The sequence below is a fragment of the Xenia sp. Carnegie-2017 genome, unplaced genomic scaffold (genome assembly GCF_021976095.1).
Source record: "Xenia sp. Carnegie-2017 unplaced genomic scaffold, XeniaSp_v1 HiC_scaffold_16, whole genome shotgun sequence".
Lineage (NCBI taxonomy): Eukaryota > Metazoa > Cnidaria > Anthozoa > Malacalcyonacea > Xeniidae > Xenia > Xenia sp. Carnegie-2017.
This window is the reverse complement of record NW_025813469.1, coordinates 14,057,812-14,084,861: the sequence shown is the minus strand read 5'-3', so window position 1 is coordinate 14,084,861 and position 27,050 is coordinate 14,057,812. Positions and strand designations below refer to the sequence as shown.

The 27,050-nt window shown below is 33.5% G+C and overlaps 1 protein-coding gene across 1 annotated transcript; it reads right to left on the bottom strand.

Moving 5' to 3' along the window:
* Positions 1–15,648: 15,648 nt before the first annotated feature.
* On the bottom strand, positions 15,649–27,046 carry LOC124436840 (RAB11-binding protein RELCH homolog). Its single transcript, XM_046986815.1, has 31 exons — positions 26,798–27,046; positions 26,136–26,231; positions 25,776–25,847; positions 25,535–25,587; positions 25,346–25,459; positions 24,847–24,987; positions 24,674–24,762; positions 24,247–24,567; positions 23,495–23,570; positions 23,060–23,155; positions 22,870–22,982; positions 22,320–22,410; positions 22,182–22,253; positions 21,757–21,897; positions 21,433–21,597; positions 21,058–21,202; positions 20,787–20,837; positions 20,470–20,629; positions 20,042–20,067; positions 19,761–19,858; positions 19,451–19,505; positions 19,253–19,338; positions 18,972–19,078; positions 18,780–18,879; positions 17,776–17,858; positions 17,604–17,667; positions 17,384–17,522; positions 17,090–17,206; positions 16,837–16,925; positions 16,697–16,758; positions 15,649–16,259 (listed from the first exon to the last, which is right to left on the bottom strand). The coding sequence occupies exons 1-31, from the start codon at positions 27,036–27,038 to the stop codon at positions 16,106–16,108; spliced, it is 3,417 nt and encodes a 1,138-aa protein (XP_046842771.1). The 5' UTR covers positions 27,039–27,046; the 3' UTR covers positions 15,649–16,105.
* Between the last annotated feature and the right edge of the window lie 4 nt (positions 27,047–27,050).

The window sequence follows — 27,050 nt, the reverse complement described above, 5'->3', positions numbered from 1 at the left end:
TTTCGTAGTAAACCTGGATAGTACTACTGTACTCTAATTTTCTTACACATTGAAAAATTATACCTACTTTCTTTACTTATTGTAGTCGCGACTACGATTAAATAACATCTTACTCAGATGGATGACGGCTATGTATTTTCTCTCTAAATTGACGCACTTCACTGTACCAGTAGAATTCGTAGTCTCTGCTTAACACCTAATTTCTGTTACCGACATTATAGTTTCATTTTCCCAAGAACATTAATGCGGGAAGAATTAGTGCCCATTGCCTATTTCCCGATCGACCGGTATTTTGTTGTAAACGGTTTGAATTGAAATTAATTGCATGCTTATTCAAAGACACATAGAAACTCAATGAAAAATCTCATGAAGTTGAAATCTTTGACTTTCATGTTGTAAGCGGTGCTAGTGCCCATTGATAATTCAGGCTAAGGGGCCAGCGGAGATTGAGAGGTGTACGTGCGCACCCCTCCCCACATACTTGTATTTTTGAGGTCCCTTTTTGATCAGCTCAATAGAAGAAAGTAATAAACAATAATTGGAAAATTGAAGGTTGAATTCAATAAATAAGTGAAGTCTGTCCTCATGTTTTTGAGCTTAATCAAGTGCTAGTTTCTCTGTAGACGCATGCGCATGTAAAGATGGACTTAACCAAGTGAATTTGTAGCGTACAAAACATTAGTTTCTGTTAAACTGGAAATAAAATACAAGTCTTTCCTTTCTCAAATGTGCACAGTAAATGTTTGAAGAGTTTTCTTATAATCTTTTTTTACCTTAAAAAAAGTGTTGTCATTGAAAATAGTATTTCTAAACAAAGAAATCCCCTGACAGTCATTAAGCTCATATATGATTTTAATTCATTTTAATTCAAACTCAATGTTTGCGTATTTTGCTAAGTGGCGAAGAGCTTAGTGGTTTTTATGTTTACAAGAAAAAAAAAGTTACAGACAATAATTTAACTTTCCCAACACCAGTAGTGCCCATTCCCTTCTTCCTGGCAAATTGCTACTCTGAGAAAACTGAAGCATACATCTTTTGATTTTCATGATAAAAGAGAAGCGAATGCATTCATAACTCAAGTCTATATCCGGAAGTGGGAGAAGTACTGGTGTGCGTGTGATTTTCCCTATAATTATATGCATGTGATTAGTTTTTAATCAATTCAACAAAAAAATTAAGAAACAACAATTGAAATCGTGTCGTTAAATTATAAAAATAAAAACGGTCCACATGTTATTGAAGTTAATTACGTGTTTGTGTCTGTATAGTGTCAAGCCAAGCTCATGTGCCTAGTTAAGACTGGCTTTACATAGTGTATTTGTGGCCTACGAAACATTTATTTCTGTTAAAATGCCCTTACAATTGCCTCCGTTCAAATCACAAGTGCGCATGTCTTATAGTATCTTATAATTTCTATATTTTATAGATCCGAAAAATGGGTTCATTGTCTTGATCATCATCTACTACGTGAATAATAATCGTGATTTCAATTGTCATTTTTCACAACACTGACAAGAAGAGCCTTCAACTTAAAGTTTCGTCAAGGCTAATTCGTTGTATAAATCCGAAATTTAAAGGTAAACTTAACGTTACTAAGTTCATACCGAGAAATAACAGACAGAGGTCTTTTTGCATGCATTGAGGCTGAAAAGGAAACTAAAATGTTTATTGTAAGGAGACATGAGACATCAGTAGTTTTGCTACTTGTATGTAGAGAAAACAGCATAGTTTCTCGAACAATTTTGAAAACATAGACATGTGAGTTTTTCAAAGTATTCAAACTGTACTCGTCCTTCTGACTCTTGTGATTTTTATGGTTACATAAAAACTCACTCGTGCTTGTTTTTTTTTGAATTTGCACAGGAAACCATCCTGTTACTTATACATATCACATTTGAAAATAGTTCTCAATCATATTGATTTTTAATTTCTGCGTACGTACATTTTAGCTGGCGAGTTATGAAGATTGGCAAATCATATTACTCAATTCTGCAAGATATGTTTTTGGAACACCGTTGCTTCCAAAGCACTGAACTGTCCACCCTTGACTTAAAAAATTACAATGATCTCAACCACTATGGACGAATAAAAAGTACGCATGGTACAATACCTACTTAAAGAAATAATAAAGGTTTTGACTTCCATCGTAGTGGATCACAATAGAATTTTGCAAACATTTTGCACGTTGTCATTCTTGTGGGATTCAACATTGCGGATTGGTCAATGGGTCATTCAAATATGGTGGATTTGTCTTTCTGGATGACTACAACAATAACTGAAAAACACAACGAGTGCATTGTGGGATTTTAACTCGTCGAAGGAACGAAAACAACAAATTGAGACTTAAAATAAGATTTTTTGTGTACTTGATAGTTCGTTTCTTTTTGAAAGGATTCTTTATGGTTCAACACTGTGTAATTCCATGATGGTAAATCTGTATGGATGAACGTAACAACTGTGGATTTCAGGACATGGTTCTTTAAAGATAAAATCTACCAAAATACCGATTCTTAGACATCCACTCAATGGAAAAGGAAGTCAACGTCAGGTTAGCGTAGTCCTGGCGATCACATGAGTGCATGAGATAAGTATTTATTTTGCGGCCTGTCCCCTCTATCAGTAAATGAAATGCCCGCCTCCCTGAAATGATGGGAGAAGCATTTACTGATGGCAGTGAGGACACTCTAAATAATGTTCAGTGAATGAGACGTATTTCTCATTCTCTTTATCATTATTGGAAATAAAAATTTTATTATTGGCATGACGGTTATCATTAATCGGTCTTTAAGTTTGTATAATAATATTAGAGGAAGATGGCCAGGAATTTAAATAGCATGGTTTTAAATAGATTTTGCATTTTTTATTTTGTGTTTGGTTTATCGCAATAACTGATTCGGTTATTATTGGTACTGTTTTTCATAAATACGCTTATGATGCAAATGAGTGTAAAGACAATGCGGCTTATTAAGCATAAAACATGAATGCAAGAAACAAAAATATATTTAAGTAAAAACAATGCAAGAAAGTAAACATGAAGTAGCGTATGCAAAAAGTGGAAACATTCTCAATTGCCCAGTGTGTGGGGCATTAGAATACACTCACTGTATCCTCTGCATGTCGTAAAAGCGACTAAAAGGGGTTGCGACAGGAATGAAATTCTGCGCAAAATAAAGGCAAAATGAAGGCAAAAAAAATGCACAAAACCTGTTAAGAAAAACGGATGAGGAAGGCAATGTGCTAATAAATGTTGTTGTGAGCGCCTGGAAACTAAAGGTGATTTTCAACAGAGTATATGGAACAAAAATGAAAAGTCAAGGCGTAGAGAAATGTACCAGAGAAGAAAAGCAAAAGGAGTTAACTGCCAACGAAGATTACCCAACCAAAACTTCGGTAAGTACGCTAAATTCTGTGACTATCACACGTAAATGCTGACAGCTGGATATGTTGAGCCAATGACAGATATATACTTCATAATTGCAGGAAACAAGATGTAATGAAAGAAATGCAAATAAATAATAATAATAATATTATCGTTGAAAAAAGATGAATTAGTTAGTGCAAAAAGAAGTAAATGTTTAAAGAATGAAAGATAAAATAAAATGTTTAAGCCTGAAAATCAAAGGAATTATTATCATTATGATAACACCTTATACACAACGTAGTGGAAACAAAAGAGTGAATTGTACAAAAGCTAAACGAGAGAAAAGAAGCGGTACGAAGAATGGAAAACGCCGGCTTGAAAGGACTTGGGTTTAATTCTGAGTGATTATGGAAGAAAAAGACAAAGAAAAAATGAGACGCAGATGATCATGGTGGTCAAAATGCACGAAAGAATCTGGAATAATTTAAAAACTGAAACAATGAGTTAAAGTAAAATAAAAATCGTATAAATTCGTATTAAACGGCACTGTGGTTATGAAAAAGAGAAAGTCTAAAAGAAGAAGGATAAGGTTGAAGAACCTGCTATTCACAATGAAAGATGAAGGTTTTCTTGCCAATAATGTTGTTAATGTAAATAGATATTGAAAATAAAGTTATCCAACAGTCAAGATATTGCTGTATATAGACACTTGTTTCGGTGTAAGTAAATATTCGTAGATTTTTTAAATAAAAAAGTTAAAACAGCTGTCTAGATTATATAAAAATTTTTACGAAATTTATCTATTTTCCGTCAACTAAAGATTGAAAAAAAGGATTGGTCAGCATGAAAGAATATGAGGAATGACGAAATTTGGTCATGGTTTAATAGAAATTAAAGAAACTTACTGGAAGACCTTAAAACGTGTCAAGAAAAGCTCCATAATTTGTTTTCCAAGAAGAATTTGTAAATAGGTATTGAAAAAATAAAACGATTCTGTCTACATCTTTTATGTATTTAGAGAACTTATTCTGTGTAAGTAGATAGTCACGTTTGTTTAAATACAAATATCAAAACTTTCGTGTAAAGTGTTTATAGTTTTAACAAAATAATATTCTTTACCACTACTAAAATACCTCCAGATTTATTATTAACCAGGCACAAACTTCAACAGTACAACCGACATGGTTTTCCAATGATGAACAACGATGGAAAAGTTTTACTTTAAGGAATCTCAAGAGGAAACATAAAGAAATAGAGGTAGTATTATGAAATTTACTTGTTCATTTTTTTCCATATTACCAGTGCATTTATATCTTTTTCTATAAAATATTAACATTCTTATGGATTGTCTCTTCTAGACTTTTTACCATGGTGGTTAATACCTCTGTCAACATGTAACTTGTCGACCAAAAACTTTTTAAAGGTATATTTTTAGTAAAGGTTTTAAAAATCATTTAGAGCATTTATGACATTCATAATCTTACGTTATAAAATGTTTTGTTACAGATTTGCCCAAATGAATTATATGTGAATATATTGTAGTTGCATACCAAATGTGACAGATTATCTATTCAAGAATAGAGGTTGGTACTAAAAAATGATCAAAATTGAGACTTAAAATAAGATTTTTTGTGTACTTGATAGTTCGTTTCTTTTCGAAAGGATTCTTTATGGTTCAACACAGTGGAATTCCATGATGGTAAATCTGTATGGATGAACGTAACAACTGTGGATTTCAGGACATGGTTCTTTAAAGATAAAATCTACCAAAATACCGATTCTTAGACATCCACTCAACAGAAAAGGAAGTCAACGTCAGGTTAGCGTAGTCCTGGCGGATCACATGAGTGCATGGTATAAGTATTTATTTTGCGGCTTGTCCCCTCTATCAGTAAATGAAATGCCCGCCTCCCTGAAATGATGGGAGAAGCATTTACTGATGGCAGTGAGGACACTCTAAATAATGTTCAGCGGATGAGACGTATTTCTCATTCTTTTTATCATTATTGGAAGTAAAAGTTATATTATTGGCATGACGGTTTTCATTAATCGGTCTTTAAGTTAGTATAATAATATTAGAGGAAGATGGCCAGGAATTTAAATAGCATGGTTTTAAATAGATTTTGCATTTTTTATTTTGTGTTTGGTTTATCGCAATAACTGATTCGGTTATTATTGGTACTGTTTTTCATAAATACGCTTATGATGCAAATGAGTGTAACGACAATGCGGTTTATTAAGCATAAAAGATGAATGCAACAAACAAAAATATATTTAAGTAAAAACAATGCGAGAAAGTAAACATGAAGAAGCGTTATGCAAAATGTGGAAACATTCTCAATTGCCCAGTGTGTGGGGCATTAGAATACACTCACTGTATCCTCTGCATGTCGTAAAAGGCGACTAAAAGGGGTTGCGACAGGAATGACATTCTGCGCAAAATAAAGGCATACTTGTAAAATGCACGAAACCTGTTAAGAAAAACGGATGAGCAAGGCAATGTGCTAACAACGGTTGATGTGAGCGCCTCGAAACTAAAGGTGATTTCGAAAAGAGTATATGGAACAAAAATGAAAAGTCAAGACGTAGAGAAATGTACCAGAAAAGAAAAGCAAAAGGAGTAAATTGACAACGAAGATTACCCAAGCAAAACTTCGGTAAGTACGCTAAATTCTGTGAACATCACACGTAAATGCTGATAGCTGGATATGTTGAGCCGATGACAGATATATACTTCATAATTGCAGGAAAGAAGATGTAATGAAAGAAATGCAAATAAATAATAATAATAATATTATCGTTGAAAAAAGATGAATTAGTTAGTGCAAAAAGAAGTAAATGTTTAAAGAATGAAAGATAAAATAAAATGTTTAAGCCTGAAAATCAAAGGAATTATTATCATTATGATAACACCTTATACACAACGTAGTGGAAACAAAAGAGTGAATTGTACAAAAGCTAAACGAGAGAAAAGAAGCGATACGAAGAATGGAAAACGCCGGCTTGAAAGGACTTGGGTTTAATACTGAGTGATTATGGAAGAAAAAGACAAAGAAAAAATGAGAGGCAGATGATCATGGTGGTCAAAATGCACGAAAGAATCTGGAATAATTTAAAAACTGAAACAATGAGTTAAAGTAAAATAAAAATCGTATAAAATCGTATTAAACGGCACTGTGGTTATGAAAAAGAGAAAGTCTAAAAGAAGAAGGATAAGGTTGAAGAACCTGCTATTCACAATGAAAGATGAAGGTTTTCTTCCCAATGATGTTGTTAATGTAAATAGATATTGAAAATAAAGTTATCCAACAGTCAAGATATTGCTGTATATAGACACTTGTTTCGGTGTAAGTCAATATTCGTAGATTTTGTAAATAAAAAAGTTAAAACAGCTGTCTAGATTATATAAAAAGTTTTACGAAATTTATCTATTTTCCGTCAACTAAAGATTGAAAAAAAGGATTGGTCAGCATGAAAGAATATGAGGAATGACGAAATTTGGTCATGGTTTAATAGAAATTAAAGAAACTTACTGGAAGACCTTAAAACGTGTCAAGAAAAGCTCCATAATTTGTTTTCCAAGAAGAATTTGTAAATAGGTATTGAAAAAATAAAACGATTCTGTCTACATCTTTTATGTATTTAGAGAACTTATTCTGTGTAAGTAGATAGTCACGTTTGTTTAAATACAAATATCAAAACTTTCGTGTAAAGTGTTTATAGTTTTAACAAAATAATATTCTTTACCACTACTAAAATACCTCCAGATTTATTATTAACCAGGCACAAACTTCAACAGTACAACCGACATGGTTTTCCAATGATGAACAACGATGGAAAAGTTTTTACTTTAAGGAATCTCAAGAGGAAACATAAAGAAATAGAGGTAGTATTATGAAATTTACTTGTTCATTTTTTTCCATATTACCAGTGCATTTATATCTTTTTCTATAAAATATTAACATTCTTATGGATTGTCTCTTCTAGACTTTTTACCATGGTGGTTAATACCTCTGTCAACATGTAACTTGTCGACCAAAAACTTTTTAAAGGTATATTTTTAGTAAAGGTTTTAAAAATCATTTAGAGCATTTATGACATTCATAATCTTACGTTATAAAATGTTTTGTTACAGATTTGCCCAAATGAATTATATGTGAATATATTGTAGTTGCATACCAAATGGGACAGATTATCTATTCAGGAATAGAGGTTGGTACTAAAAAATGATCAAAATTGAGACTTAAAATAAGATTTTTTGTGTACTTGATAGTTCGTTTCTTTTCGAAAGGATTCTTTATGGTTCAACACTGTGTAATTCCATGATGGTAAATCTGTATGGATGAACGTAACAACTGTGGATTTCAGGACATGGTTCTTTAAAGATAAAATCTACCAAAATACCGATTCTTAGACATCCACTCAACAGAAAAAGAAGTCAACGTCAGGTTAGCGTAGTCCTGGCGGATCACATGAGTGCATGGTATAAGTATTTATTTTGCAGCTTGTCCCCTCTATCAGTAAATGAAATGCCCGCCTCCCTGAAATGATGGGAGAAGCATTTACTGATGGCAGTGAGGACACTCTAAATAATGTTCAGTGAATGAGACGTATTTCTCATTCTCTTTATCATTATTGGAAAAAGTGTTGTTATTGAGAGTGGTGTTTATTGAGAAACTGAAGGATTCCCCTGAAAATTAGCTGTCAAGTTCATATAATCTTGACTCATTATAAGTTAATATCAGTGAATGCGTATTTTGTTAATTAAAAACTGAGGGACGTTTTTTGTCTGCAATAAGAAGATAACGCTAAAATAATTTCATTTTCCCAACAAAAGTATGGCAAGAAAAGTTATAGTCTTTCTTCCCTATCGTCCAATATCAGTTTGATTTAAACGGTTCCGAGTTTAATAGCATGCTGACTCTAATAGCATGAAATTAAGTTGACATTCTTTGAGTTTCATATTGAAAGGGGTGGTTAATGCCATTGATAAGTCAGGCTAATTGAAGATTATTGATTGCGCATGCACCCCCCTTAAATATATCCACAAGGTTCATTTTCGATCAGTTCAACAGTAAAAAGTAGCTATTAAACGATAATTGAAAATTGTGTGGTTAACTAAATCAATAAAAACTTTCCCCATGTTTTGAACTGAATCACGTGTTTTTTTCTCTGCAGTCACGTTTATTGCACATGTACTCAGATAAGCTTAGCAAAGTGTAATTGTAGCATAAAAAATAATTAGAGAGCTTTAGTAAAACTACGACAACGAGTATGAAGTTTGGCCATGTAAGAAAATAGCACGAGAAAGTTCGTTGTCGTTGTGACTTTGTGAAAATTTTGATTGAGCGGTCTTTTTTACTGTGAAATACACTGAATTTTGCTGAGCAGCTGCAGCTCTATTTGTCAATAATAATATCAACGAATCTGTAATACTGATTTTGCGAGAATATATATATAGGACTCTTTAGCTTGAAAAATCTTCACTATTTTACATTTTATGACGATTTATCTTATTTTATTTTTTGTTTACGCGTCACTTTGCGAACAAGAATAGAAGTTTTGCAGGTCATATTTGTAAACAGTAAACAGATTTTTTGATTTTTGTGCAATGTTTGTCACGCACATGATTTGGTCTTGAAGTGACTTCCACATATGTTTGGTCTTGAAGTTCGTATATTTTGACAAGGTAGGCAACTCTCAACACAAAATTACTGCCGTTAACTCAAGCACTTCCACAAAACTGCGAGTATCTCATAAGTAACTAGAAAACACGAAAACAAATACATCTCATTAATAGCGAATAATTTTACAATATTTTTGCAATTTTTTTAACATTCAAATCTAGACTTTTTACCATGGTGGTTAATACCTCTGTCAACATGTAACTTGTCGACCAAAAACTTTTTAAAGGTATATTTTTAGTAAAGGTTTTAAAAATCATTTAGAGCATTTATGACATTCATAATCTTACGTTATAAAATGTTTTGTTACAGATTTGCCCAAATGAATTATATGTGAATATATTGTAGTTGCATACCAAATGGGACAGATTATCTATTCAGGAATAGAGGTTGGTACTAAAAAATGATCAAAATTGAGACTTAAAATAAGATTTTTTGTGTACTTGATAGTTCGTTTCTTTTCGAAAGGATTCTTTATGGTTCAACACTGTGTAATTCCATGATGGTAAATCTGTATGGATGAACGTAACAACTGTGGATTTCAGGACATGGTTCTTTAAAGATAAAATCTACCAAAATACCGATTCTTAGACATCCACTCAACAGAAAAGAAGTCAACGTCAGGTTAGCGTAGTCCTGGCGGATCACATGAGTGCATGGTATAAGTATTTATTTTGCAGCTTGTCCCCTCTATCAGTAAATGAAATGCCCGCCTCCCTGAAATGATGGGAGAAGCATTTACTGATGGCAGTGAGGACACTCTAAATAATGTTCAGTGAATGAGACGTATTTCTCATTCTCTTTATCATTATTGGAAAAGTGTTGTTATTGAGAGTGGTGTTTATTGAGAAACTGAAGGATTCCCTGAAAATTAGCTGTCAAGTTCATATAATCTTGACTCATTATAAGTTAATATCAGTGAATGCGTATTTTGTTAATTAAAAACTGAGGGACGTTTTTTGTCTGCAATAAGAAGATAACGCTAAAATAATTTCATTTTCCCAACAAAAGTATGGCAAGAAAAGTTATAGTCTTTCTTCCCTATCGTCCAATATCAGTTTGATTTAAACGGTTCCGAGTTTAATAGCATGCTGACTCTAATAGCATGAAATTAAGTTGACATTCTTTGAGTTTCATATTGAAAGGGGTGGTTAATGCCATTGATAAGTCAGGCTAATTGAAGATTATTGATTGCGCATGCACCCCCCTTAAATATATCCACAAGGTTCATTTTCGATCAGTTCAACAGTAAAAAGTAGCTATTAAACGATAATTGAAAATTGTGTGGTTAACTAAATCAATAAAAACTTTCCCCATGTTTTGAACTGAATCACGTGTTTTTTTCTCTGCAGTCACGTTTATTGCACATGTACTCAGATAAGCTTAGCAAAGTGTAATTGTAGCATAAAAAATAATTAGAGAGCTTTAGTAAAACTACGACAACGAGTATGAAGTTTGGCCATGTAAGAAAATAGCACGAGAAAGTTCGTTGTCGTTGTGACTTTGTGAAAATTTTGATTGAGCGGTCTTTTTTACTGTGAAATACACTGAATTTTGCTGAGCAGCTGCAGCTCTATTTGTCAATAATAATATCAACGAATCTGTAATACTGATTTTGCGAGAATATATATATAGGACTCTTTAGCTTGAAAAATCTTCACTATTTTACATTTTATGACGATTTATCTTATTTTATTTTTTGTTTACGCGTCACTTTGCGAACAAGAATAGAAGTTTTGCAGGTCATATTTGTAAACAGTAAACAGATTTTTTGATTTTTGTGCAATGTTTGTCACGCACATGATTTGGTCTTGAAGTGACTTCCACATATGTTTGGTCTTGAAGTTCGTATATTTTGACAAGGTAGGCAACTCTCAACACAAAATTACTGCCGTTAACTCAAGCACTTCCACAAAACTGCGAGTATCTCATAAGTAACTAGAAAAACACGAAAAACAAATACATCTCATTAATAGCGAATAATTTTACAATATTTTTGCAATTTTTTTAACATTCAAATCTAGACTTTTTACCATGGTGGTTAATACCTCTGTCAACATGTAACTTGTCGACCAAAAACTTTTTAAAGGTATATTTTTAGTAAAGGTTTTAAAAATCATTTAGAGCATTTATGACATTCATAATCTTACGTTATAAAATGTTTTGTTACAGATTTGCCCAAATGAATTATATGTGAATATATTGTAGTTGCATACCAAATGGGACAGATTATCTATTCAGGAATAGAGGTTGGTACTAAAAAATGATCAAAATTGAGACTTAAAATAAGATTTTTTGTGTACTTGATAGTTCGTTTCTTTTCGAAAGGATTCTTTATGGTTCAACACTGTGTAATTCCATGATGGTAAATCTGTATGGATGAACGTAACAACTGTGGATTTCAGGACATGGTTCTTTAAAGATAAAATCTACCAAAATACCGATTCTTAGACATCCACTCAACAGAAAAGAAGTCAACGTCAGGTTAGCGTAGTCCTGGCGGATCACATGAGTGCATGGTATAAGTATTTATTTTGCAGCTTGTCCCCTCTATCAGTAAATGAAATGCCCGCCTCCCTGAAATGATGGGAGAAGCATTTACTGATGGCAGTGAGGACACTCTAAATAATGTTCAGTGAATGAGACGTATTTCTCATTCTCTTTATCATTATTGGAAATAAAAATTTTATTATTGGCATGACGGCTTTCATTAATCGGTCTTTAAGTTAGTATAATAATATTAGAGGAAGATCGCCAGGAATTTAAATAGCATGGTTTTAAATAGATTTTGCATTTGTTATTTTGTGTTTGGTTTATCGCAATAACTGATTCGGTTATTATTGGTACTGTTTTTCATAAATACGCTTATGATGCAAATGAGTGTAACGACAATGCGGTTTATTAAGCATAAAAGATGAATGCAATAAACAAAAAAATATTTAAGTAAAAACAATGCGAGAAAGTAAACATGAAGAAGCGTATGCAAAAGGTGGAAACATCTCAATTGCCCAGTGTGTGGAGCATTAGAATACACTCACTGTATCCTCTGCATGTCGTAAAAGGCGACTAAAAGGGGTTGCGACAGGAAAGAAATTCTGCGCAAAATAAAGGCATACTTGTAAAATGCACAAAACCTGTTAAGAAAAACGGATGAGCAAGGCAATGTGCTAACAACGGTTGTTGTGAGCGCCTCGAAACTAAATGTGATTTTGAAAAGAGTATATGGAACAAAAGTGAAAAGTCAAGACGTAGAGAAATGTACCAGAGAAGAAAAGCAAAACAAGTAAAACTGACAACGAAGATTACCCAAGAAAAACTTCGGTAAGTGCGCTAAATTCTGTGACTACCACACGTAAATGCTGATAGCTGGATATGTTGAGCAGATGACGAATTGATATTTTATAATTGCAAGAAACAAGATGTAATAAAAGAAATGCAAAATACTACTAATAATAATAGCGTTGAAGAAAGATGATTTAGTTAGTGCACAAGGAAATGAATGTTTGAAGAATGAAAGATAAAATAAAATATTTAAGCCTGAAAATCAAAGGAATTGTGATAATTATTATAACACCTTATACACCATGTAGTGGAAAAAAAAAGAGTGAATCGTACAAAATCTAAACGAGAGAAAAGAAGCGATACGAAGAATGAATAACGCCGGCTTCAAAGGACTTGGGTTTAATAATGTGTGATTATGGCAGAAAAAGACAAAGAAAAAATGAGACGAAATAATTTAAAACTGAAACAATGAGGAAGAATCGTATAAAACGCAAGAGAAAAGTCTAAAAGAAGAAGATAACGTGGAAGGACCTGCTATTCACAATGAAAGATGAAGGTTTTGTTGCCAATTATGTTGTTAATGTAAATAGATATTGAAAATAAAGTTATCCAACAGTCAAGATATTGCTGTATATAGACACTTGTTTCGGTGTAAGTAAATATTCGTAGATTTTTTAAATAAAAAAGATAAAACAGCTGTCTAGATTATATAAAAAATTTTACGAAAGTTATGTTATTTCCGTGATCTAAAGTTTGAAAAAAAGAGTTGGTCAGCATGAAAGAATATGAGGAATGATGAAATTTGGTCATGGTTTAATAGAAATTAAAGAAACTTATTGGAACACCTCGAAACGTATCAAGAAGAGTTCCATAAAATTGCTTTCCATTAAGAATTTGTGAATAGGTATTGAAAAAATAAAACGATTCTGTCTACATCTTTTATGTATTTAGAGAACTTATTCTGTGTAAGTAGATAGTCACGTTTGTTTCAATACAAATATCAAAACTTTCGTGTGAAATGCTTATAAATTTAACAAATTAATATTCTTTTTCACTACTAAAATACCTCCAGATTTATTATTAACTAGGCACAAACTTCAACGGTACAACCGACATGGTTTTCCAATGATGATCAACAATTGAAAAGTTTTTACATTAAGGAATCTCAAGAGGAAACATCAAGAAATAGAGGTAGTATTATGAAATTTACTTGTTCTTTTTTTTCCATATTACCATTGCATTTTATCTTTTTCTATGAAATATTAACATTTTTACAGAATGTCTCTTCTAGACTTTTTACCATGGTGGTTAATACCTCTGTCAATTATCAATTCAGGAACTAAGGTTGGTTATTAAGCAAAAAAGATGAATGCAGTAAACAAAAATATATTTAAGTAAAAGCAATGCGAGAAAGTAAACATGAAGAAGCGTATGCAAAAAGTGGAAACATTCTCAATTGCCCAGTGTGTGGGGCATTAGAATACACTCACTGTATCCTCTGCATGTCGTAAAAGGCGACTAAAAGGGGTTGCGACAGGAAAGAAATTCTGCCCAAAATAAGGCCATACTTGTAAAATGCACGAAACCTGTTAAGAAAAACGGATCAGCAAGGCAATGTGCTAACAACGGTTGTTGTGAGCGCCTCGAAACTAAAGGTGATTTTGAAAAGAGTATATGGAACAAAAATGAAAAGTCAAGACGTAGAGAAATGTACCAGAGAAGAAAAGCAAAACAAGTAAAACTGACAATAAAGATTACCCAAGCAAAACTTCGGTAAGTACACTAAATTCTGTGACTACCACATGTAAATGCTGATAGCTGGATATGTTGAGCAGATGACGGATTGATATTTTATAATTGCAGGAAACAAGATGTAATAAAAGAAATTCGAAATAATAATAATAATGATAGCGTTGAAAAAAGATGATTTAGTTAGAGCACAGGGAAGTGAATGTTTGAAGAATGAAAGATAAAATAAAATGCTTTTAAGCCTAAAAATCAAAGAATTATGATCATTATTATAACACCTTATACACAACGTAGTGGAAACAAGAGTGAATCCTACAAAATCTAAACGAGACAAAAAAAGCGATACAAAGAATGGAAAACGCCGGCATCAAAGGACTTGGATTTAACAATGAGTGATTATGGCAGAAAAAGACAAAGAAAAAATGAGACGCAGATGATAATGGTGGTCAAAATGCACGAAAGAATCTGGAATAATTTAAAACTGAAACAATGAGGTAAAGTAAAATAAAAATCGTATAAATTTTATGTTTTACGTTTATTGATGTGTGTTATGGAAGTTGTTTGAATGACATGTAATAATGAGAAAGGCCAAAAATAGACAAAAAAATTGTTAGCTGTACTGTCAAACGTACCGTAAAAGACAAGACAAAAAAAGGGTAAAGGTTGCCGTTTTATGGACATCTAAGGATGAGATAAGGCTCTTATGTTTGGAAAAATAAATTGTAATCATAATTTGCACAATATAGAAGAAAAAAGACCATATAAGAGTTGGATAATTGTATACAGAGCAAATGTAAAGATTATTGAAATAATAGAAAAGGAAGCAATGGAAGGAGTTTATTATAACGATCAAAAGGCACTGTGGTTATGAAAAGAGGAAAATCTAAAAGAAGAAGAATAAGGTTAAAGATGAAGGTTTTCTTGCCAATGATGTTGTTTAATGTAAATAGATATTGAAAATAAAGTTATCCAACAGTCAAGACATTGCTGTATATAGACACTTGTTTCGGTGTAAGTAAATATTCGTAGATTTTTTAAATAAAAAAGTTAAAACTGCTGTCTAGATTATTCAAAATTTTACGAAAGTTATGTATTTTCCCTTGACTAAAGATTGAAAAGAGTTCGTCAGCATGGAAGAATATCAAGCATGATGAAAGAAGGTCGTGGTTTAATAGAAAAGAAGGAATTTTAATGATACATCTTAAATCTCTTCAAGAAGAGCTCCATCAAATTGTCTTCCATGATAAAAATGTAAATAAATATTGAAAAAATGAAAGGTTTTGTTTATATGTTTTTTTATAATTAGACAACTATTTCGGAGAAAGTAGATAGCTATCGTTTGTTCAAATAAAACAGTTAAAAATTTATGTGTGAAATGTATGAGGTTTCACTAAAATAATATTTGTTCTCAAAAATAACTATGATAATTAGAATCCTGTTAAAGAACTTGTAAATGAAGAAAGTTGTATTTAAAATTTTCCAAATGTCCAATGCATATAAGGCAACTCATGAAGCGGCAATAGCATGAATTAAAAAAACCGACTTACGATAGAGAACAATATCAAGCAAGTATTTTTGAATTATGACGATGTTCCTTTCGTCATTTTTTAATATATTTTAATCTTTTAATAAAAACCTACAAAGCATAGGCTGCCGAATTTAAATTGTTTTGCCATAGCAATACTTTTTTTATTTTAATTGCCAATTTCTTTTAAAACTACGAACAAGAAATTACAAAATATGAGCTATAATCTTGAGTATGATGAACTATGAACTATAATTCTTATGTAGTTGGAGAGCGGTTCTACGTGTTGGAATTTTAACTTCCAGCACGTTTGCTTGTTTGATTCTTCTAATTATTTGAGCAACAAATTGAAGTATATCCTGTTTAATATTTATGTCCATTCATCTATACATTCATGTACACATTCATTTATATAATTTAATCTATTAATGTTTAAATTTTTTTGTGGGCAGACCAGACCATTTCATCTCGAAATGAAATAGTAAAATGCTTTGTCATTTTATATCAATTCAATTTCTCGGAATCATTTTTACTTTTCTTGCGAAACAATTCAGACATTCTTGGTTTGGTTGACGCGTCCTTCAATTTGTGGAACTTATTTAGAATAGCACGTTTTACATCTTCAGCTGCCTGCACTTTAGACGACGCTTGAGTGGATCTAAAAATAGTAGGAAATTATAAACAAATGCACAAGAAATTATATTATGCCGCACAACTAAAGTTAAAGAAAAAAATGGACTTAAAAGGCAAAAGAATTGGCTGCATGGTTGTCAGGTGAAATTTTTTGTTGAAACACTTTCATATGTATATTAAAATCGAACAGCTTAGAAGTTGGATAGTTGCCAAGTGCAAATATTTATTGAAACAATGTCTTATGTATGTATCTTAAACTCGCTCATCTGCTCAACTACTTTTTTCTACGTTTAAAGCTGCTATACAAGAAAAATAAGAACTATTAAGAATAAAATGCTCGTTATAGAACTTTTTGTTTGCATATAGAGAATAGAGAAAAGGAAACACAACCTCATTTTTAATTGAACATTTCGCTTTCCTTTCATTGAAGGATTCAAGGAGAAAGATAAATTTCCATCTTACCCTGTTGTCTTTTGGTTTACCAACTTATCTTCACAGTCCTTCATTAGTAAACTTGCAGTCTCCTGAAAATCGATTACATCATTGATCACATTGAGCCCGCGGAATGCAAAGTTTGAGTGATGGAAACTCTTTAACAATACCTCATACTCCGGAGCAAGTGTTGCCAGGTCTTGTTTCAAATACATCAATCCAGGAAGGGTGTTATTACGAAGGATGTCTTCAGGAATAACTAAGACAAAGTCATGGAAAAGAAATAACAATTGTACAGCACATAATAGATAGAGAAACCAGTGAAGTGATTTCTACATTTAACTGTTGTTTTGAGTATGCGTAAGGCTTTATGCGAAATGTCAGAAAGTTTTATCAAGAAGATGTGTTTAATATAAAGGATACAGCAACAGGTCAATGATGCGTATGCCTCCAGTAGAACAATAGAGATCTCTGTTTTCTTTGACTGGTCACCAGTCTTCGCGTTTCTCAACACAAGCTCCGTCAGTTTGGGGTGAAGAACTGGAGCAAACATTGCAGCAAATAAATGGTTTTAAAATACATCGGTTTGATTTTGCTACAACATGTCAGTGTATATGAAATCCTGATCGTTGTCTTAAATTAGCTAACCAACTAATCTAAGCTATCAACAGTCAAATTTATAACGTCAATGTGGCATCGTCCTTAACAGTCACTTACAGTGGTCACGAAAACGAGGTTCAGAATGCGGTCCAATTTTCCCAAATGTTCGTATCAGGGCGACCTGTAACTCATGTTGATCATAGTAGGTGGGATCGCTAAGAAAGGACTGAAATTGAATGTGGATCTTTTCCAATGTCTGTAAAAAATAATTTTTTAAAAAATTGACAAAAGGTCGTTCATCACAAAAACACACAAAATGTCGGAATTCAAAGACCACCTCATCGTCGCTGATGTGTTCCACGATCGCCCCAAATGCTGGAACAGTCGAGATTCGAACGAATCTAAAGAAGAAATCATTAAATAATGGATTGTATCCATTCAACTTATCCTATCTTACTCTATCTTACTTTATCCTACTTTACTCATAATTGTACTTTCATGACACTCACTTGTCGTTATCAGTTGATATGGTCACTAAAGTAGGAAGCACACGCTTCATAATGGATGTTCTATCGAGATTTTTTACCATGGCCTAAAATTGTCATAAAAAAAATTTATGATGTAAAGATAATAGATGAGCAAAAACTAGAGCTTTTTGATTGAGGATTTCTCATGTCATGTAAGCAGACGATCGATGATCATTGTATTGCAATAAAGATTTAGCCTAAAATGTCAGTAGATGAGCAGTAACCCTGACTTTAGACACAAGGTTTCTCATGTAACGTCAGTAGATGAGCAATATTCACGACTTTGGAACAAAAGTTTATCAAGTAATGTCAGTAAAAGAGCAATAATCATGGTTTTGGAAGAATGTTAATAAATATGACCGCATTGGAACATACTCAAGCATCAAGACGTTACATCAACATATTCACAACTTTCTTGACAACGTGGATGTCTTCATTAACAACACACAGTAAGTTATTCAAATTGATGCTAGTATTTGAGGGGGCCTGACATCATTCAGTAAATTATTCAACATGATGAAGAAGTATTTGAGGGGCCTGACATCATTCAGTAAATTATTCAACATGATGAAGAGAAGTATTTGAGGGGGCCTGACATGATTCAGTAAATTATTCAACATGATGAAGAAGTATTCGAGGTGGCCTGACATCATTACGTAAATTATTGAACATGATGAAGAATTATTTGAGGGGGCCTGACATCATTCAGTAAATTATTCAACATGATGAAGAAGTATTCGAGGTGGCCTGACATCATTATGTAAATTATTCAACATGATGAAGTATTTGAGGGGGCCTGACATCATTCAGTAAATTATTCAACATGATGAAGAAGTATTCGAGGTGGCCTGACATCATTATGTAAATTATTCAACATGATGAAGAAGTATTCTAGGTGGCCTGACATACGTAAATTACCACCAAAATGGAAGAGGCTAACGAATAAAAAAATAGAGCACACACTATCTTCTTCATCTAATATTTACCTGTAATATATTTGGTACAACGCATCTAACGCAGCCTTCATCGTGATTGAGTAATTCCCATGAAGTTTTTAACAGGACATCACGCCAAACGTCACTGGAACTGTAAGAAGAACAAAAAAGACAAGAATTCTAGCAACATAAGGGAGAAAAACCACTCGACATCATGCTCTCAATCTTAACGGTACTATATACCTCAACTTTTCACAAACCATATACAGGGAATGAGTGCTGATTTTTTGAGATGCAAACGACGTTAAAGTATCTTTGATGAAAACTTGCACATTTTCTTGATCTTCAACCTGTTGCAAGAAGAAATGGTCAAGCAAAGGTAACTTAATTATTTTTAAAAACTATCTTTGAATTTTACCGTTAGTTTGCACTTAGCGAACACAATTTTTTTTAATACAGTTGAAATTCAAGTGGAAACTCTTGTTGAAAGGCAGGTGAAGAAAAATAGAAAGTTATTTACGTACCGACGAAAATGCAGTCAGTATTCCAAGGATGTAGACAGGAATAATGGCGCTTGAAATTATTTGTTGTTTTTCATCCTGGCTAAGAGCTGAATATCACAGAAAAAAGGCAGTTAGCACTTAAAGGAAGAAAGCATTTCCGACCTAAAAACGATAGAATGAACAAATCCAACGCCGACGTAAAGTCAATCCCCCATTCACCTCCTGCATCTTCATGGAAAATTACTTTCATCTCGCTTTCAAAGTAGGTCTTCAACTAAAATTAATGAAATTAAGCTGGTAAACGAAGAAACAACGGAGACCAGTCAACGAATTTTCTACAGGTTTTTCCTCATTTTTCATAAAACAAGACAAAACTTTCTTTGAAAAAAGTTCAACTTTCCTAAACTACAAAAACTGCACATGGCATCGATGACTATGAAGCCTCCTACTACTCTACTAAAAAATTCACGAAATCTATATCTTCTCTTCGTCCTTGTATAACAAGATATCACACCAAAGCACATATTACCCTAGTTATTGTGTACACGTGACCAAACACGCGACATATATTGCGAAACAGCTCTGCTAGACAGTCAACCCAAACGACTTGAGAGAAATGGATTTGACCTAAGAAAATCAAACATGGTTGAATAATGGTTTGTCCAATAACGATACATATGATTGTAATCGCAATTATTGTCTTATTATTAATAATTCGAATGGAATATTATTGCCATAACGATTTTGCATTGCAACAAGTAATAAAACAACACCATTCAGAGATAAGGACACAAACGTCGTTTGACTGACCTAGCACACCATATATTCTTGAAATCCTAGAAACAAACAATAAAAGTTAGACATTTTCTTTGAAGGTAATGAGCTGTTGCGCATTCCAATAAACATTTATGTAAAAAATTACAATTAGTCTATGTGGTAAGATCAATACAAATTAATAAAGAATGCTTTTTACTAATACACTCTACGGTAATTCAACAAAACACAAACTAATTTCAAAAATTGGAATCAAAAGCATTAAATGAAGTCAATCATAATCTAAGGTCCAACTCTGTCATGCACTTTATTCAGAACTCTTTCCACTTCCAGGTTGAGAAGCAATTAATCAACTTTTGTAATTTTGGCGGCAGAAACATGAAGTGAATTCAAATTATATATATACTACTCTGTCTGCTTGATGAACGACAACACTAAATGGTCTGGAATGAGAATTACATTACAATTTATTACTAATCCATTCCAGCGTTTCCCAGAATGTCTGCCTGTTTTGCTTTTTAAGCCATCGATCAAAGAATTCCAGGTACTTTGCAAGGCGGGGAGTGCCTCCAAACAACACCGCTATATCAGTCAGCGGGCTCACTGCAATTGGGAGACGACCATCTGCAAGTTAAAACAATGCATTAGATAAAGAAAGCAAATATGACGTAACAGATGGAAATCGCCCTATGTTGTATTTTGTAAAACAAGCGAGCATTTCAACATAATAAGATATACGTATGTTTTCGCAACAGAGTCAATGTGTCAAAAAACAGCTTACCGGGTAAAGTGAATTCATTTTCAAGAGCGTCACATTCTGTTTGAAATGGAGCTAAATTAAAAAAGATAAAGGACATAAGTACCACTGTTAATTATAGAAGCTTTCTTCGAAGTATATAGGGCTCCAAACGGAATTCTTCTACCATTAGTGGGTTAATCTCTTGTATTGTAGAGCTGTACCTTAGTTAACATAGTAACAAGATAGTCATTGCCTTCAGAGATGCAAAAATAAAAATACAACACCAACAGTTTCAATTTTATGTATGTCTCACCTCTGCTAAGTACATCTATCATCAAAGCAGGTACACATTGCGTGAGAGCAAGAATGTAAAGACGAAACCTTGAAGAGATAACATTTATTGTAGACTCGAGTTCAGTCTCCTCGTCATTTCGAGACTCTTCGATGTGTAAGAAATCCTGAAATATTTTCATAAATAATGGTCAGGAATCATGGAGTTACCACTACAGATGCAACACTAAGCAAAGACAGTGACACGCTATGTCGTTTATTGTTTGGACTATGTAAAGAAAATATTATTAAAATAATCCCCATACCAAAACTAGCGAAAGAGCTGCTTAGCAAACTACCTTGGGTCCAAAGAACCAGGCAGAAATATGATTCAGTAAATGATATCAAAGATAATTACCGATAGCGTTAACTCCAATTGTTGTAAAATCAACTCGACAAGCTGTGATTGCAGTTTATCCAGTTCAAGGGCCCACACAGCAACCGCTGGCAATAATACGTTCAATGTGGACTCACTTACTTCACTTGCGTTGTCACATAACGCTTGCAAAAGTAACTCCTCAGCCTTGGGAGAAAAAGTTTGCATTAGACCCAATCTTATGATGTTCCAATTTACCCTAAGTCATAACGCACAATCTTTATCCCACCATGTTTTATCAAAACACCAAACTATATTCAAATCAACCACCTTCCCACTCCGCACATAAAACACAAACCATCAAACCTCTTTGTACTTTGAAGGCGAGTCTACAATAGTGTACACAAGTGCCAGAGTTTTAACAACGGTGGCTCGAACGTTGTCGTTTCGGTCTTCGGCAAACATTTGCTTCAACATGGACAGGAGAAGTGAACTAACGATCTCATTCTAGGAAAATAAGACTGATTGTGAAAAACAAACAAAAACGAGTGAACATCCATTTATAGAAAATGCTCAAAGCGTTAAAGGCAAAAGAAAAGGTTCACAATGTTAGCAACGTTTTCCACAACTCGGCAAACGATATAAAATCAGCGTAAATGAGTTGAGACGAACTGTGTTCATCATAAGACAGAAAATTACGTAAATGTAAATGAAATGAAAAAATGTTTTTTAGCCAATCAAAGCACTGTATTTCACCGAAAATGACGTAATAAATAAGATGTAAAACGTACAGGTAAATATTGAGACAAAGTTCCACAAGCTTCGGCAACAAGATTCCTTCGTTCTGGATACTTATGATTAATCTGCAATAAAAGCAATAAAAAGTCGACAACTTTAACTTTCAATTATTCACCAGATGTTCATCTCACCTGCTCCCACAGCTGAGGTAAGAGCTCGGCTTCAGTGCGCATGTGCCCAACAACACGAGAAAAGGATGAGCATCCGGCAATGATCATGCACCTAAAGTTTTAAAATGGTTCGTGAGACTTGACAATAATGTACATTGCGTGAGAATTCATTGGAAACATGGCCACCGAAAATCATTTTTAAGGCGTTCTAAGCAACAGTTACAGAAGTAAACTTGTTTTCAAACAACTAAACTACTCCAAATATTGGGAATTCATTCGAAAAAGGGCACCCAAAAAATCATTTTAAAGGCGTTCTAAGCAACAGTTACCAAAGCAAAGTTGTTTCCAAACTACTACAATACTCCAATCATTGGGAAACTATTGGCAGAAGGACACTAAAAATCATTTTTAAGGCCTGCAAAGCAAGCAGTTACAGAAGTGAACTTGTTCTCCATCTACTAAACTATTCTTCTTGTGAAAACTCGTGGACGTTCAAGGCTTATTTTGAGTTGGAGACTTGAAGATATTGAACTTTTTCTAAATTGTCAGGACATTTGCATAGCTTACTAACCGATGTTCAACATCAGGTCTCTTGATTAGATTGAACAGCGAATGAAGTAATTTGTCTCTTTCTTTTTCATCCGGGTGGTGTATGGCAGTACAGACGATCAGCGGTATTAACTCCTGCAACACGCACATTACGGTTTTGGTCACTATTACTTGATTATTTGATTACGGTTTTGGTTTATAGTAAAACTAACCTCACGTTTGTTCAGTAGAACATTTGGTATAATATGAGGTAAGCACCTTGATAAAACTTGGACCAAACTTTCCTCAGTGCTTGTCAACCGCATCACCTATATTTGATTATGATAGACGTACAGTAGAGAGTTAACTGTGACGAACTGCCATCCCAAACGTGAATGGACGATGTTAAATACGTAAGACATTGTTGAAAACATAAGAGCATTCATTTTTTTATATTATTGTTTGCAGGGACATGACTGTCGTGAATATTAACACAGGCAAGCATAAGCCTCACCAAAGCAATGACATGCGAAGATATGGCATACTATTATCGGGACTTGAAGACATACTAACACTCTCCCTCTCCCCTTCATTCTGTAAACTTGGTGAAACATGAAAATGCCCGACAACCGTTTCGCAACATAATATTGTTGTTGTACAATAAATACCTCAAGTCCCAGTCTGGTGTCCTGGTTTGTCCCCACTACATTCAACAAAGCTTTCTTGAACGACGGACAAAGATTTCTATCGAGAAAGGTTATGAAATAATCAACAAAATATCCATAATTTTTTCGCTAGATAGGAATATTCATAACGACAATAACATGGAGTTTTATAAAAGGTTGGCGATCTTATATGGAAGTGAGAAGTGGTGTTTGAGAGATAAATGAAACGGCGATTCGGAGCAGAAATTGATGTAGAAAAAAGAAGAGCGAGGATCAGATGAGAATAATGGGATTTTAGGGGGAAATGATTTAAAGGCAAAAGCGAACGGAACTAGATGACGGTGACGTATATCTGTTTAAGAAATAAAACGGCACAATCTAAGGAATGGATTGAAGTTTAAGGAGAACGATGAGAGTAGAAAGTAAAGGAAAAGAAAAGCAAGAGCTAAGGTTTAGAGTAAGAGGATGATAAGAATCAAGTAAGATAGAAAGTTGGAGTTATAGAGGTTGCATATTAAATGAGTTAAGGAAAGGATTCAAGTTCACGGAGAAAAGAAATACGTAAAGAAATACTCGTTTACTTTGAAAGTACGATCAAAGTAAACGAGTAAAAAGCAAGCGGAGAAAAATAGCAAGAAACTTGGTTTGTAGTAAAAAAAGAATGACATGAATATAATCGAGCAAGATGGAAAGCAAGAAGTATAGAAAATTGATGTTAGAGAAATTGCCACCAAAATGATGTAAAATTTTCGTACATATTATCGTCGCTTTTCTCATCAAGAATCGCATTCTTGAAATTCGAGTCAAGATGAACCTTCCGCTCTTTCGTCTCATCTTCCATTTTAGTATTTTGATCTTCATGAAAGGAACCATTTTCAAGCGTGTTGGACTTTATGCTACTTTCGCTATGAGCATCAAAGTCATTAGAATTTGCTACAGATTCAACTTCAGCTGTTGGTGAATTTTTCTCTGTAACGTTTGCTCGTACAGCTTTTTTGCTTTGTTCAAGTTCTTCAGAAAGCGCAGAAATTTGTGATAACAACAGAGAATTTTTCTCTTCAAAGTTTCCAGACTTTCTGTAAGAAATATAAAGAAGTCGATGACACAAAAATCATGATTAGAAAAATCATCACGAGCATAATAAGCCATTCATACAACAACAAATAAGAAATAAAAACCTACGCTTCCATTTCTTCTTTGTAAAGCAAAAATTGCTCTTTTTCTTTCCGTAATTCTTCAAGTTCATCATTCAAAGTTTTGCACATTTCTTCCTGAAGCATAGTAACACATAATCATTTAAATAAAAAAATTTTTCCAAGCAAAGCTCATTTATCTCTTGGAAGATATTTTCATACCAATCTTAAATTTTCTTCTTCCACTTTCTTTAACGAATTTACGGCAGAAGGCATCACATGCTTGTCAAAATCCCGATAAAGACGAAGTAAGTTTGGTGGTTGGGCAATGTTAAGGCCAACGTCATCCCAATCGTCAAAGTCCTTCAAAAAAGATGACAACAGCACCGTCATTTAAATAAGTCAGTTATATAATTCCATTTGTCTGGACATAAGTTATAAATGTACTCTAAAAAAGGTTGTGAGTTGGAGGGTTATTTGACGTTTACTAAGCTTTCATTGGCGTTATTGCTGTTATTCTCGATGATACTAAGATACGTTAGATACCAGAACTGTATAAATATTCTCATTGTCAACAGTTGGGCTTGGAGACAATGGACAAGAATTCGAAATAAAAATTATATTATTACCATTTCTGATTACATCACAACAACGTGATGTTATTTTCAACGAAGAAAATAAGATGTCTCTATGCTAAAGTGTTAACTAAATAATGCAGCACCTGATCTTCGTTTTCATCGGAAAAGGTAACAGATGTCAATCGATAACCACTTTGCAACAGATATTCATTAACCAAGAAATTTATGGCGCGTTTTTCGTGAGGTTTTATTGCGTCCTACATAACCAACAGATGATGTAGTTGAAGAACTAAAGATTGCTATCAATAATTCAAAGTTTATGGTTCACTTACCTCGTTAATCGAGCTGGTTTCGCTACAATCTTTTGCTTTTACTCCTTCTTGTTCTAAATGTTGTAAATAAAAATAAAGCAACCCATATTGAATGGAATGCATGCACAACACAAAACACATTGTCTAGGAAAAATGTTTATTTTGATTTTGTCAATCATTTGGTCTGTTGGGAATCAATTTGTTGATGAACATTTATGCATACAACAGCACTGAAAGTATGAAATGTTATACATCGCAATACCTGTTGCAACAGTCAGGCTTCCTCTCAGAGATTTGATGGTGTTGTGGGCTTTACGTAATTCAAATTGCAAAACTGAAATACAGGATTTTATGTCATTAGAAACTAAACCTGATGAAGCATTTCTTTTGTGACCTCAGAAAGATTATTTACAATTAGGCAATATATGTATGCATTTAGTGTTTGATGAAACATGACCTACATTTCCATGTCACAGAACCAATGAATGTGTTTCAAATGTATAATTTTAATTGTTAATAAGTTCTCAACACTCCAAGATAAACAGAGATTGTTAAGTGAAAAGGTGTCTGAGCAGCTTTAATTATTAGCAGAAGAGACTTCAATGAAATACAACAAGATTACCTGCAATCCTCTCGTCACCTCTCTCAGCAAGACCATCATCAGAGTAGCGAGTAAAATCATCAATGCTATCCAATGTCAGATTGCTAGACGTTCGAGCTGTACCAATTGTGGATCAAAACATGATGTAAAAAAAAGATGTCAATTAAACATGTATAAAGTAAATGGTTTGAACCCGGGAGTATCGTTATATGTTTGTAAATGATGATCGTCCAGGTTAATAAAGTCCTGAGAAGGACTGTTTTTGTTGTTGTTGACTGACGTTTCGACAACCTTAGCGGTAGTCATCTTCAGAGTCAAAAAAAAAAATAAAAAAAATAGATTTTCTTAAGGCGTATGTTGCAAAGGTCCATTGCTTTCTGTTTGTCTAGGTTGAGATGCTTTCAGGTAATCCAATCAAAGTTGACACTATGAATAGTAAATTGTTGTCACAAATGACCTCCTTTACTACTTCAGTCATTTTGACAAAAAAATTTACAAATATAGAACAGAATGTCATGTCTTAGCCCACATGAAAAGAGTGTCAATGCCACGTAGTAATCATAGAAGTATTGGACTGGACTGTCAAGTTACAAGAGTCAATATGTAGATCAAAATATTCTTTTTAAAAGTAATGTAAACATATTGTCATTGGTGGCGATACACTGTACTAATGTCAATCTTACCAAGGTTAAACCCGATAGGGGAAGGTGGACGAACGCTCTCAAATTGAAAGTTTCCTGGATTCGAAAAGAAGTCTCGTAGTAACGGTAATTCGCGACCATTTTCTAACAGTTCAGTGTGTAGTTCCAAAGCTGTGAGCAGGAGACGACTTTTGATAAGATGATTCGCAACCTCAATCCAGTTTACATCCAATAAATGTCGATAACCAGCTGCTTCTTCGCTGAGAACTTGTTCTTCCGCCATGATTGAAGGTCA

Coding starts and splice junctions, on each gene's coding strand:
- LOC124436840 (XM_046986815.1), bottom strand. CDS start 27,038: ATGGCGGAAGAACAAGTTCTCAGCGAAGAAGCAGCTGGTTATCGACAT. Junction 19,339..19,450: donor TTTCCATGAAGATGCAGGAG/GTGAATGGGGGA, acceptor TGTGATATTCAG/CTCTTAGCCAGGATGAAAAA. Junction 18,880..18,971: donor ATGGTTTGTGAAAAGTTGAG/GTATATAGTACC, acceptor TTCTTCTTACAG/TTCCAGTGACGTTTGGCGTG.